Genomic DNA, 15,068 nt, shown 5'->3' on the forward strand with positions numbered 1-15,068 from the left:
TTACTGGTTGATGTGGTAAATGTTGACTCCCTGCATGCCTTCAAAAGGGAGCCGAACCAGTTCTTCACTAGGGCAGAGTTTGCATCATATAAAATTCAAGTATCTTTATGTATAAAACACATGGCCCATTTATCTCCTGGACTGGCTTTGATTGCCTGAGGAGATTGGAGAGAAAGTTTCCAGGGTATTATTTTCCATTATTGTCCATGTGTTTCTGTTTTATTGCGTCTCCTAGGTGATTACAAACCTACAGGGAAGGGAAGAGGGAGCTTGATGTAAAGAAGTGTCTAATCATGATGCTCCTGCTATCATAGTGCAGGGTGAGCTTATTGGAACAGTTGGTTTTTATTTGCCCATCAATTTTGCATGGTCACAAATGTTTCTGAATGGGGGGCAAGGTACTGAATACACAAAAGCAGTCTACCTTTTCTTTAATTAATTATAAAGAGACACTGTGTTGCCCCAGTGTCAACAGACAGGAAGAAAAACAAAACATACCCTTTTTAGAGGGTACAACTAACAAAGAACTGAAACAAAAACAAATAAAACTTATAACCAAAATAACATTCACATTATAACTCAAACATTCCAGTCCCTGTGTTGCCCACCGGTCGCAGAAGGCCTTAAACATACCGACGGATATGGCCTGTTCCTTCTCCAGGGCCACCCACGCATGGACAAGGCCACAGAAGGAAGCAGGCATCCAGATCAACCACCCCAATGGGCCGTGTCCAACCTGGACCTGTGGATGGCCAAGAAAAGGACTCATTCACATTGATGCTGACTGTTTAAAGCAGAGCTAATCTTACTACCTAACAAGCATACAAGATGTGTGCAGCCAGGTGTTTAGAAATAATTAACAAACGCTAAGCTGATAGCTATTTAAGTTTATAGTCCATGGCACTTAAATTGCTTGAGCCTTTTCTGGCTATTGACAGTGATGTCTGTGTTCATAGGGTCCCATTTCCAGTTTTCCCTGAAAGCGAACAAATTTTGTAGTTAGGTATTACAAAAGCCACCCTGGTGTTTGTAAAATCTAATGAATGATTGGTCTGCCACTGTAAGAAGTATTTCAAGTGAGTCAGTGAATGTTTCTTTGTGATGTTCTTTTTGTATTCACCACACTCAAAAGGAGAGTGAGGTTTAAAAATGAGCTGGACATTCCTCGATCTTTAGTATCTTCTTGCTTTAATGCTACTGTAGGAACGAAACCCCTCCAACTGGGAAATTTATGGAACATAATTTCAAACCCACGGGCATGTTTTGACCTCATGATTGGAACTATAAATTTCAAAAAGATACGCTGCAGTCAGTGGTATAGAGCTGGGCAGCAAGGGGTTAATTCGGATGTTTAGTGACTCACCAAAAGGGTTTGGACATTAACTTTGGAGCCAGGTGCTGTTACGTGACTAATGCAATCAAGAAATCTGATTAACCAATACAATGGCACAAAGGACATACCATCAATACAATACACTCAAGGAATTATTCAACCACCACAGGCAATAGTACTGGAATAGGGTCATTAACTTTGGAGCCAGGTGCTGTTACTGTGCCACCTCAAATAGCAGAAGAATTGCTCATACAATGAGAACTGATAATATTCAAAACAAAAACAAAAATACCTGGAAAAACTCAACAGGTCTGACAGCATCTGCGGAGAGGAACACAGTTAACATTCTGAGTTCATTTGACTCTTCAACAGAACATATTTCCTGTTGTTCCAATGTCCCTTTAGTTAATTCCATGCAAAGTCTAGACAAATGTCATCAGCTCCTGCTGGTTGAAACAATGCAGGCTTTTCCATGGAAGATGTATCCAGACGAATATTATCAGTTAAAAGCAAAAAACTGCAGGTGCTGGAAATCCAAAACAAAAACAAAAATACCTGGAAAAACTCAGCAGGTCTGACAGCATCTGCGGAGAAAACACAGTTAACATTTCGAGTCCATATGACTCTTCAACAGAACTAAGGAAAAATAGAAAAGAGGTGAAATATAAGCTGGTTTAAGGGGGGGGGGGAGGGGGGGGACGACAAGTAGAGCTGGATAGAGGGCCAGTGATAGGTGGAGATAACCAAAAGATGTCACAGACAAAAGAACAAAGTGATGTTGAAGCTGGTGATATTATCTAAGGAATGTGATAATAAAGGTACAGATAGCCCTAGTGAGGGTGGGGTGGGGATCGAAATAGGCTAAAAGGCAAAGGTAAAACAATGGATGGAAATACATTTAAAAATAATGGAAATAGGTGGGAAAAGAAAAAACTATATAAATTATTGGAAAAAAAAGGGAGGGGGGGAAATCGGAAAGGGGGTGGGGATGGAGGAGAGAGTTCATGATTTAAAATTGTTGAACTCAATATTCAGTCCGGAAGGCTGTAAAATGCCTAGTTGGAAGAAGAGGTGCTGTTCCTCCAGTTTGCGTTGAGATTCACTGGAACAATGCAGCAGACCAAGGACGGACATGTAGCCATGAGAGCAGGGTGGGGTGTTGAAATGGCGAGCGACAGGTAGGTCATGCTTGCGGACAGACCGAAGGTGTTCCGCAAAGCGGTCACCCAGTCTGCGTTTGGTCTCTCCAATGTAGAGGAAACTCCTCTCACTTCCTCCAAATAAAAGGTGTGGCTATGGGTACCCGCATGGGCCCCAGTTATGCCTGTCTCTTTATGGGGTATGTGGAACAAATTGTTCCAGTCCTACTCCGGCCCCCTCCTACAACTCTTTCTCCGGTACATTGATGATTGCTTCGGTGCTGTTTTATGCTCTCGTCTGGACCTGGAAAAATTTATTAATTTTGCTTCCAATTTCCACCCCTCCATCATTTTCACATGGTCCATCTCTGACACTTCCCATCCCTTCCTTGACCTCTCTGTCTCAATTTCTGGTGATAGACTGTCTACCATTATTCATTACAAGCCTACCGACTCCCACAGCTACCTCGATTACAGCTCTTCACACCCTCCTTCCTGTAAGGAGTCCATCCCATTTTCTCAGTTCCTTCGCCTCCGTCGCATCTGTTCTGATGATGCCACTTTCAAAAACAGTTCCTCTGTCATGTCTTCCTTCTTCCTTAACCGAGGTTTTCCACCCATGGTGGTTGACAGGGCCCTCAACCGTGTCCGGCCCATCTCCCGCGCATCCGCCCTCACACCTTCCTCTCCCTCCCAGAATTGTGATAGGGTCCCCCTTGTCCTCACTTATCACCCCACCAGCCTTCGCATTCAAAGGATCATTCTACGCCATTTCCACCAACTCCAGCATGATGCCACCACCAAACACATCTTCCCTTCGCCCCCCCTGGCGGCATTCCGCAGGGATCATTCCCTCCAGGACACCCTGGTCCAACCCTCCATCACCCCCTACACCTCAACCCCCTCCCACGGCACCTTCCCATGCAACTGCAGAAGGTGCAACACCTGCCCCTTTACTTCCCCTCTCCTCATTGTCCAAGGGCCCAAACGCTCCTTTCAAGTGAAGCAGCATTTCACTTGCACTTCCCTCAATTTAGTCTATTGCATTCGCTGCTCCCAATGCGGTTTCCTCTACATTGGAGAGACCAAACGCAGACCTTCGGTCTGTCCGCAAGCATGACCCAGACCTCCCTATCGCTTGCTATTTCAACACTCCACCCTGCTCTCATGCCCACATGTCCGACCTTGGCCTGCTGCATTGTTCAAGTGAAGCTCAACGCAAACTAGAGGAACAGCACCTCATCTTCCGACTAGGCACTTTACAGCCTTCCGGACTGAATATTGAGTTCAACAATTGTAGATCATGAACTCTCGCCTCCATCCCCACCCTCTTTCCAATCCCCTTTCTTTCCAATAATTTATATAGAATTTTCTTTTCCCACCTATTTCCATTATTTTTAAATGTACTTCCATCCATTGTTTTATCTCTGCCTTTTAGCCTATTTTGATCCCTTCCACCCACCCCACCCCAACTAGGGCTATCTGTACCTTTATTATCACATTCCTTAGATAATACCACCAACTTCAACACCTCTTTGTCCTTTTGTCTGTGACATCTTTTGGTTATCTCCACCTATCACTGGCCCTCTATCCAGCTCTACTTGTCTCACCACCCCCCCTTAAACCAGCTTATATTTCACCTCTTCTCTATTTTTCCTTAGTTCTGTTGAAGAGTCATACGGACTCGAAACGTTAACTGTGTTTTCTCCGCAGATGCTGTCAGATCTGCTGAGTTTTTCCAGGTATTTTTGTTTTTGTTTTGGATTTCCAGCACCTGCAGTTTTTGCTTTTAACTGATAATATTCGTCTGGATACATCTTCCATGGAAAAGCCTGCATTGTTTCAACCAGCGGGAGCTGATGACATTTGTCTAGACTTTGCATGGAATTAACTAAAGGGACTTTGGAACAACAGGAAATATGTTCTGTTGAAGAGGACTCAAAACTTTAACTGTATTCCTCTCTGCAGATGCTGTCAGACCTGCTGAGTTTCTCCAGGTATTTTTGTTTTTGATTTCCAGCATCCGCAGCTTTTTGCTTTTATCTTAGGAAATATGTTTTGACATGTCTGAGTTAAATTATTATAAAAGCTGAGCAGATCTGAGCATCTGAGCTGCAGATGGAAGAAGGGTCGAGTTTGGTCACTTTGACTCAGGCCTACAGTCAACACCGGACAGACTAGTTGTGTTGGGGATTGTAAATTTTAGCCAAATCGTAGTGATATTGGTCTGAGGATTTTGGGGCGAAAACTTGGTGTTTGTTGCCAGTACCTTGTAACTTGTTTCAGCCATATCTCGGTGATATTGGTCTGAGGGCTTTTTTCTTAAGGTTTCAGGGCAGGACGTGGTGTTTTGCCTGTGTTTTTGTAAGTTTTAACCGAGTGGTGGTGACTTTGTGTCGGGTATTGGGAATAGGTTGTTTTAAATTTTGAGTTTTGTACTGTGCGGTTGTGGGTGATTCAATAAAGCAATTGTGAATTATCAGATGAAACTTGTCTCGCTGGTCATTCTGTTCAAGCCAAACACTTGTGAATCTGGTGTCACGAACTTTGAGTGTGGGGAGGGTCTCTGAGGGAAAAGGGGAACCCCTACACTACTAAGGCAGGAGGTAAGCAAAAGTTTGTCATTCTCTTACAAAAGATTTCCTTCATGGTTATGGGATCCAAGATTATGAGATTACCGGAGATTCAGAATTTTTACTGTTATACAAGAAAAATATTATAATCTGGCTAAAACTGCCATTTTTTGGTCTTTCTTCATTTAACATTACTCTTAACAAACATGATTCCTGATTTTTAGCCTGACTCAGTTTGTCAGCACGATGTCTACTGTCAATTGATGAGGGTCATGAATGCACAGTGCAATTCTGTACCAGTTATTGTTCACCCAGTTGTACATTATCCCCAATACTTTATTTGTAAGATCCTATTTCAGTTGGTTGCAAGTAAAGGCTTGCCTATGGCAGGGGAATCTTTCTTTTGAGTAAAAGGTATTGGGAAGCTATGCAAATTATAATTAATAAAGCTAAGCATGCCACCACCCAAGCATCATTAGTCATCATTTTTGGCATTACTCTCTCATTACATCATCCCATTAAACTGCTGAGAGTCATTAGGGGCACTATATCTAAAAATGTATATTCATACATAACATAATGCTCACATCTTCCGTTGTCGGTCAATCCAGAACTTGCAGCTTTTCGTTACAAAGTCACAGCCCATACCTTCACCCCACTCCAGTCTCTCTGCCATGCTGTAATTGGCTTTGTACCAGCTGGGGGTAGTGGTGGGTGGGAATTGTGGTAGGAAAGAGGAAAGAAATTGCTATAATTTAAACTTTTAAAGGAGATTCCACATATTTGTACCATACAAAAACTAAGCCATTTCGATATACCTGAGCTTCAAACTCAGAGTTCCTACAAATTTACCGTTTTTGATCATAATCCACTTTATTCTGGTGACTTGTTCAGGTACCTACATAGAGCTTTTCATACGCCCTGATCATTGTTTGCTCTTTTATAATTAATATCATAGACAGATTTTAAGGTTATAACATCATTACATCAACTTTCTACAAAGCATGGCTGAGTATTAATGGATGCCCGACTGACCTAGACATAAGTAACATTGGAAGACAGAAAAGACTTAGATAATAGGATAGAGTTATTTTTCCTTTTTCTATTTGCTTCAGGTGCCACTCACATTGTGTGATAACCTCAAAGGTAGCAGCATCATATCTCAACATAAAATGGAAAGTCAGAGGAAGAATACCATTCGGAGTCAACCGTATTCATATGTAGACTCTAAACTGGTTTCAGTAATTATACTGTAATTACAGTAATTATACCACATAATTATATTTCTAATTGCATGTTGATACACAATGTTTTTAGCTGTGCATTAAAAGAGTAAAGAACTTGTACGTGCATAGAACGTTGTCATATTCTCATGGTATCTTAAAGTACTTTGCAGCCAGTGGATTGACATGGAAGTGGCTGGAGTCCAATCCTACTTGGACTTCTGAGGGCACTAAAGCCAAACAACTTCTGGCTTGCTCCTGAAAGTGATGTAGCACTTTGGGTTCGTACTGGTTTTAGTGTACTGATTATGTTACTTGATTCCAAAGCCTGGACTAATAATGGAGAAAATCTGGAAATAAACACTGATATCAGTAGAAGTATTTGTGAACCTGTTGGATTGGCATAAAAGTCCAATTAATGTTCTTCTGGAAACAAAACTTGCCATCCGTAGCTTGACTAATCTATGTAACTCCAGTCCCACATGAATGGGGTTGACTCTTAATGGCCCTCTGAAATAGTGCAGCAAGCCACTCAGTTGCATCTAACCTGAACAATGAAGATTTGGTAATAAACACAGGTCTTGCAAATGGCATCAAAGCCTGAGAATGTTTTTTAAACTTGGGTTGAAACTGCATTGCAAAAGTGTCCAGGTAGTCCAATGGATCTGCTGGAGCCTTTAGAAATTGAATTTCTGATAATTACAAGGAAGTACCAATGCTCCCATAATGGCAGAACGAGCTGCTTGGGAAGTGAACGCTGCACAGACATCCTAGCCTGTGAAAACTCTTTTGTTGCTGACCTCAGCACAACAGTCAATCAACTGCTGACGTTCAGATGTGCTGATTGCATAACTCACCTCTGAAATCTGAGACCAGAAGCTACAGCAATACCTATGTCTTAGATACAGATGTGTCAAAAAGTAATCATATTATAAACAAGTTGTTCAATTGTACATCTCTAAATTTAAATCCATGTAAAGTTTGGATCTGCAACTCCTTCAATTTCAGAATTTGTTAAATTGCATTTTATCTTCCACTTATTTGCTTTCTCATGTGATCCAAAAAGATTTGTCACAACCTAATCGGTTGGCTTTCCAAAAGCAAATGAGAGAGAGAAGGGGCATTCTCAGTAAATTGCATCCTGCATCAAGCAAGTCTGAAAAGTAGTTTCATTGTTTTCTAACAACATTTTCTTTCTAATTTAAAATATTCTGAAAAGCCATAAAGCCCCAAGAATTGAAGTGCCCAACACCTGGGGGTTCTGCTTGAATCATCTGCAGAAGGGTCATAAATGCTCGAAACAAGTATTTCCTTTTTCCAGTGTTCACAGTTTTGTTTTTAATCAATATTATTTCAAATATTTTGATTTAATTTGAATGAAAAAGTTTTTCCCTAGTTACTGTACAGTGTAAAAGTCTGTTTACACCTCATTCATCTTACCCGGTATCTTCTAACGCTGCCAAGGTTAACCTGGAGAATACTCTGTTCTGTGTGTGAGATCCTGTCATTGCTTCATTCTGGATAGAAAAAAAAGAACAAAATGTAATATAGAACTTAAAAGGCTAATCAAAGCATTCTGTTGTCCCCATTGTTAGATTTTCTTTCAGGATCCACTCACAGGAGCCTCGGGGCGGAGCGGGAGCTCGCAGGAGCTTCGGGGCTGAGGGGGAGCTTGGAGGAGACGCAGGGCTCAGCGGGAGCTCGGAGGAGACGTGGGGCTGAGCGGTAGCTAGGAGGAGACGTGGAGCTCAGTGGGAGCTCGAAGGAGACACGAGGCGCAGTGGGGGCTTGGAGGAGATGCAGTGCTGAACGGGAGCTCAGGGGCGACGCGGGGCTCAGCGGAGACCCTGGGCTGGGCAGGAGCTTGGAGGAGACATGGGGCTGAACGGTAGCTAGGAGGAGACGGGGAGCTCAGAGGAGACACGGGGCGCAGCGGGAGCTCGGAGGAGACGTGGTGCTGAGCGGAAGCTCAGGGGAGACGTAGGGCTCAGCGGGAGCTCAGAGGAGACCCGGGGCTGAGCGGTAGCTTGGAGGAGACATGATGCTGAGTGGGAGCTCGGGGGAGACATGGGGCTCAGCGGGGGCTAGGGGAAGACCTGGGGCTGAGCGGTAGCTTGGAGGAGACGCGGAGCTCAGTGGGAGCTCGGGGGAGACATGGTGCTGAATGGGAGCGTGGAGGAGACGCGGGGATGAGCGGGAGTACAGAGGATTTGCGGGGCTGAGCGGGAACTCGGAGGAGACGCGGGGCTGGGCGAGAGCTCAGAGGAGATGCTGGGCTCGGCAAGAGCTCGGAGGAGACATGGGGCTCGGCGAGAGTTCAGAGGAGACTCGGAGCTAGACACTGCCACTGCTGGATTTCAAAAACAGAAATCGAGATGTGATATCACAAGATAGTCATAAGTTGATTGGCTGGTGAGTATTGTTGCTTAGGCACTGAGTCTCAAATTACAAATGTTATACATTAAGTATTAATAATAGGAGCAAGTGAGTAGTTGGAATTATTTAAGTAAAGTTTATTATAACTAGTAAAGTATGTTATGTAAAGTATAAAGTATGGTAGGATATATCAGTACTAGTAAGGTTTCCTAATAGCAGCAAGGTGTATTAGTGTTAGTAAGGTTTTTTAAACAGTAACAAGGTTAACTAATAAGAAAAGGAATGACACAACTGCTCCAACGTCAAGAATGCCCACCCTGTGCAATGTGAGAACTGCAAGTCGCTTCCTGTGTCCTGGACAACCATTTGTGCAGAGAGTATAGTCAGTTGCAGCAGCTTGAGCTCCGGGTTTCAGAACTGAAGCAGCAGCTGGCATCACTGTGGTACATCCGCAAAGTCGAGAGCTACATGGATAGCACGTTTATAGATGCGGTCACCCCACAGCTTATGAGTATGCAGGGAGAGAGGGAAGGGCAGACCATCAGGAACAGGCAAGTAGTGCAGGAGTTCCTTGAGTTCCTCAAACCTGCATTCAGTTCTGAATACTGATGAAAGTGATAGTTCATGTGGGGAGTGCAGGCAGAGCCAAGTCCATGGCACTATGGGTGGCTCAGTTGCACGGGGGTGGGGGGTACAAGGAAGTCTGCTACCAGTTCTTTTGCAAAGCCAATAGCACAGAATTTGTATCCAAGCTTTGAAGACGATTCAGATTTGAAGCCCCTCACTTTGGAAGTCTTGCTGGATGTAGTGATTTGTGGATGTGGAGTACTCATTCCTGTGAGAGAATAAAATTTGTAGGACAAGACCAATCATGTAAATTATAATAATTGGTCTTGACCTACGAGTTTTATTCTCCTACTGGCTTGGATGCAAATTCTGTGCTTTTCAATTGTAGATGACAAATTAAACCATAGTGCAACTTCCGAAAAGTAATATCAACTTCAGTATCAAATTAGCATTTACAAAGCAGCATATGTATGCCAATTAGAAGAAAAACAGACTATTGGATTAATTAAGTGACATTTTAATTAATTTAGAATTCACAAAATTAATTGTACAAAGGGCTTGAAAAAAGTTAGTCTGCAAAATAATTGGCTGCATTTTCCGTACTTAAGGATATGCACAGCTTTTCCGATAATGAACCAATTCTCTTCATATCACAACTGCATTTTAGACCACAGAAATTTTGTTCTTATCTGAACAAGTTATCCAACATAACTAATATTTTCATTACTGCTTTGTTATAATCCTACTCACTGCATTTTGACTCTGCCTTTAAAAATATACAAAATTGTTACATCATATACAGCTCAAGTAATTATTATAAATTATAGCTTTGGTGAAAACTTGCTTAACACAAAACTTCAATGAATCTTACCTCCAGCAACCTCTTTTCCCAGTGATTCAGTTCTGTACCCATGCCACCTTGATTCTCAAGTTCCATTCCTTCAAGAATTGGGCAGTTGAAGTGCTTCTGAGCTTCTTTCTGCCCAAGGGATAGTCAGATTTAATGGTTAAGAGTAAAAATAGGTTCTCCAGTTGAATTACTTTATGTATTTTGTTGTAACATACCATAACTAGCAGGGCACTAAACAGTCACCAAGTTGCCATTTTGCCCTAATTTAATTGTGTTCCATTTTCATTCTTTTGTAATGATGATTTATCAATTTAAACAGCCTCCTCACTTTTAAACACATTTTTGTTTGTTATTTCATTTGAGAAAATGATTCAAAACCCTCTTGTACACCATTATTCAGGACCCTGAAAACTCTCTACAGTGAAGCTGTAACTTACATATTCATCCTCTAATCTACGTCTAATATACTGTATGTAATGCTCATTGTATGGTCTCCTATACACTGAGGAAATCAAACTCAGGTTTGCTGAAGTGAGATTTTGAACATCCTGAATCTTCACCTTTCCATTCTCCCCACCCCCAGAACGTTGCTCAGGCTTTAAACTACTAGATAAGTTTATTGACCATTATTTAAATAGAGAGTACTGAGCAAAAACAATATATTTACAGCAATTTACAGCAAACTTTACCATTTGCGCCAACACGTCAAAAACAAGGACAATTCTCTTGTACTGTCAATATAAAACTGATCCTTAAAATGCAGTTTCTTAGTTTTTACATAAGCAACTGCTACTGACTCATCGATCGTCTAGTTCTCAGTTGTGACGAAGGCATTACTAAAAAAATTTAGCCCGTCTTTTCTCTTTACAAATGCTGATCAACATATGGAATTCTAGCATTGTTTTGTCTTAATTCAGATTTTGAACACTTGCAATTTTTATTACTCCTAGTTTCTTTTCTAAATCTCTCATAAGATTGTTACATAGTACCTGTTGCCATATTGTGATTTTATTTTCCATCTTTTAGAAGGTTCAAATATGTATCAATATCAGTTCACAACTACAGATAATAACTCCATTTGAAGCCTAATACATGGCTCATCAGATTCATCATATTTTCATTGATCTTGTATTTAACACCACTTTTTTAATAAAACCTTATCTCTGGTGATTAAAGTGAAGCACTTGTCTTTTTATTTCCATAAGCAAAACTGAATTTTATCTCAGCTTAACCTGATACAATTGTGCTAACAATTAGTTTGTCTCCGACAGATATCAGAACTTGGGGGCCCAGCCACTTAAACATAGGCCACTTTTAGAATGTTTTTAAGTAAGTGACTGATTATGAAATTTTAAAATGCTGCCAGTTATTTAAATTTGTTTAGCCCAAGTCCTTTTTCAAAAAGTATTCATCAGCCTGTCTTTTTCAAATAAATCAATAGCCTTCAGAGAAAGATAATCAAGCCACATATCTTCCAGAGACACTGAGAAAAGTAAAAAGTAGTACTATATAAGAATAGTATAGCATGCTGCTGCCACTACTTGTAGCTATTCCTACCAGGAGATCTACTGTCTTGGTATGTCACACTTGTCGCCTTGAGCCATCATAGCAAAATTATTGTAAATTGTTTATTATTTTCTAACAATGAACTACTAGCCAAGCTTAACTACTGCAAGTTATATAAAAGCAAAATACTGCAGATGCTGGAAATCTGAAATAAAAACATAATATGCTGGAAAAACTCAGCAGGTCTGGCAGCATCTGTGAAGCGAGAAACAGATTTAACGTTTCAAGTCTGTATGACTCTTCTTCAGAGCTAAAGAGAAGTAGAAATGTGATGAATTTTATACTGTTTAAGAGTGGGTGGAGCAGTTGGAGCAAAATAGAAGGTCAGGAAGGTGGGAGCTCAGGAGAGATTGGCAAAGATGTCATGGACACAAGACAAAGAGAGTGTTATGATTTTACGCTACCGATTTGTGAATCAAGGAAAACCAAAAACAACTAGACTTATGCTTATTCTCATTTATGCTTATTCTCCTAATTCAATGTGCTCCTGCTGACTCCCACATTTGTCTTCACATTTTGCTGTACTAAATTTGGTATTATTATTTAGCTTAAAATGGGAACAATCTTAAGATATATTCATTGATAATGTCAATAGCTACATTTTATCACCATGAGAAAGGGCCATTCACTCTTATTATGTTTTTTGTCATTTAGTCATTCTCTACTCATGCTACCACTTTGGTCTCTCATAGGACACTTTATCAAAAGTTTTTAAAAAGCCACTATTGAATCCTCATTATTCATCATGAAAGATTGAAACAAAGAAGAATTTTTTTTAATACTCACAACAACTCGTGAAGTTACAAGGAGGACCACCTCATGGTTAAGCTTCTCGTTCCCCCGTATATCCCATAACCTTACTGCCTTGCGTGCAACTTTGTCACTCCACTGATACAATCCAAGTCTATTCAAATACAAATGAGTAAGTTGTGATAGTAATATCATTCAAGGCATTAAAAAAATCTAAACTGTAGCCAATACAATTTAGAATTTAAAACATCATGCAAATATTTTGGCTTTCAATTAAACAAACAAGTAAATGTAAATGTTTTATCACAACTACAAGATTTATTTAAACAAAATCTCTTATACACTGCATGACAACTAAACAAGTTCTCTCAATATTTAAAAAACACAAAATATCTAGCTTACGATTCATTAAAAGGTGGAAGACCATTTGCCTTTCTTGTAGTTAGAGGTTTTCCCTCATCATCACGGTAGAAAGCAAAAAGTCCTGCAGAGAAGCCCTAAATTGAAAGAGAAAAGAAATGCTTTTTCATGTGTCTCTTCGGAAAAACAAACTGTAATACAGTAAAACTGCCCAACAGAAATTTCTTCCAGTACAAATATTATGGGGACTATAAAAACAGAAAATGCTGGAAATACTCAACAGGCAGCATCCATGGAGAGAGAAATGGAGTTAATATTTCAGGTCAATGACCTGTTATCAGGTCATCAACCTGAACTGTTAACTCCATTCTATCTCTCTACAGATGCTGCCTGACCTGCTGAGTATTTTCAGTCTAATCTATTATTAATCTAATTTATTTCAGATTTCCAGCATCTGCAGTATTTTGCCTCTATTATGGAAACTATACTAGTTAGGTTTCTATACAATTTATTCAGTCTCATCAAAAATAATCATTTTATACCATACGTGAAGCCATCTCATGAATAGAATCCCTTTTCACAGTGATGTATCACACCCTGAAAGACATTGCAGGGCCTGTAAGGTGATGAGGAAACTGTCACAGGGAAGAAAATGACGTAGCCATGTCATTACCAATTTACCAGCCTCAGCCACTTCTGTCCATAATAGCACTGGTGGAAGGTAAAGTCTGTTCTCCACTGTAGGACTGTTATGACGCGGCAGATGGTGTGTGCCAGGCAGATCAAATCCAGGAGGGAAACTTGATCATGCGGTCATAACAATTTTGCAATTTGTACTTTATTTCGAGATGTGTGCCCTGAATTCAATAGTAATAAGGCCACCAAGACGCTAGAGGTTTTTTTTACAAAACTAAATAAAACATTTATTAACAAAAGAAAAGATTTCAAGCACGTACATAGATCTACAAATTAGTACTATAATAACTCCTAATTAACCTGGCTTCCAGTTAGACCCCCGTTAAGGCAACTGTTAAAAAAAATAGATTTTAAACAAATCCAGGCAAGTCACCACAATACCCTGGACAGTAGAATTCAAAGTGTCTTGGCAGAGCCAGGCTATCAGGCCCTGGTGAGGGAGGTAGAGGTCCACGGTGGACAGGAATGAGGGGATGGGAAACCCAGGGGTGGGGTGAGGCCCATAAAGGATGTACCCTGCTCCTCTTGTCTACAATAACCTGAGCAGTGAAAGCTGCCAGGCTTCCCAATTGGCAACAAGTTGCAAATAGGGAACTAAACAAATACTTTGTAGAAGATCTGAACTGGGAGGAGAGCTTGAAACAATATAAGTAAAGCTTTAGAAGCTTAGAATTATTTACTCTGGAGAAGTATAAGGGAGAGATCAGTCAAGCATTCAGGACTTAAGGCAAAGGGCAAGTTGAACCCCAATAATATGCTGAAGATTGCCACATGTTCTCCAACGAGGGGTCACAGGCTCAAGAGGAAAGGCTGAGTTGGTTTACATTTAACCACTTTACACAAAGGATGGTGGCCCAGGGAAGCAGTGGAGGCAGATCAAGTGGCAAATCTAGGAGATAATTCTGGGTGATTGAGTTAATTTTTTGGACTGGTCCAAAGATTTTTCTAGTCCTGCATTTTCCTATGTTCCTCTGGCACAGAAAAGTGCATAAAGTCAATTGAAATTTGTTAATGGACAAAAATTTTGATTGCCATCATTCCCCTAAGAAAATGAAACCATGCAGTTAACCTACCAATGCATGGACAATTTCATGTTTCACTGTTGACAACATGCCTTGGAACTCTTGTGGCTCAGTGGGGATCATACTTGGACACAGGTTCGCATATCCAGCAATAGGTCTGCAGTATTCGAGAAAATGATGCATTATTGCAAATAATATGCAACTTTTCGAATGTTTCATTTTAAAATAATTTAAATTGTTAACATTTATATTGAACTACTTGTTCATTAAACATCTACAGCACATTGGTATTATTGAAGTATTCCATACACTAAGACAGTTCTCAGGCTAAAGAACAGAAGATCATTGGTGTAGCAGAATGGAGAACATTATGTAGTGCATTATGGAGAAATGCTGAAAAGCTCAACAAGTGTACATTTTGTAGTGTCAAAATGCCAGGAAGTAAATATTTTGACAATTACTTTTGTGAACAAAAAGGGATTTGGAATGAAATCAAAGAAGAACATAATCATCGTCATAGTACCATTATATTCTTTTATTTTTATCCGTCTTATGACAACAGGCTGCAATAATTGATTCAAATATGTTTAATCTTCACTACTTCTCATTAGCA

General features: G+C 40.4%; 1 protein-coding gene across 4 annotated transcripts in view; it reads right to left on the reverse strand.

The window, feature by feature from the left end:
- The window catches only part of lmln (leishmanolysin-like (metallopeptidase M8 family)), a 70,332-nt gene that overhangs the window by 22,746 nt on the left and 32,518 nt on the right, over positions 1–15,068 (reverse strand). For all 4 annotated transcript variants that reach the window (XR_013577981.1, XM_078552345.1, XM_078552347.1 and 1 more), the window contains 6 exons: positions 14,507–14,612; positions 12,780–12,874; positions 12,414–12,531; positions 10,083–10,190; positions 7,709–7,785; positions 5,633–5,743 (listed from right to left, as the gene is read on the reverse strand). Coding sequence is in view for 3 of the 4 variants with exons in the window: in XM_078552345.1 (XP_078408471.1) it covers positions 5,633–5,743; positions 7,709–7,785; positions 10,083–10,190; positions 12,414–12,531; positions 12,780–12,874; positions 14,507–14,612 (615 nt within the window). In the remaining variant the exon portion in view is untranslated. The remainder of the gene's footprint in view (positions 1–5,632; positions 5,744–7,708; positions 7,786–10,082; positions 10,191–12,413; positions 12,532–12,779; positions 12,875–14,506; positions 14,613–15,068) is intronic.

The sequence above is a fragment of the Cetorhinus maximus genome, chromosome 11 (genome assembly GCF_964194155.1).
Source record: "Cetorhinus maximus chromosome 11, sCetMax3.hap1.1, whole genome shotgun sequence".
NCBI lineage: Eukaryota > Metazoa > Chordata > Chondrichthyes > Lamniformes > Cetorhinidae > Cetorhinus > Cetorhinus maximus.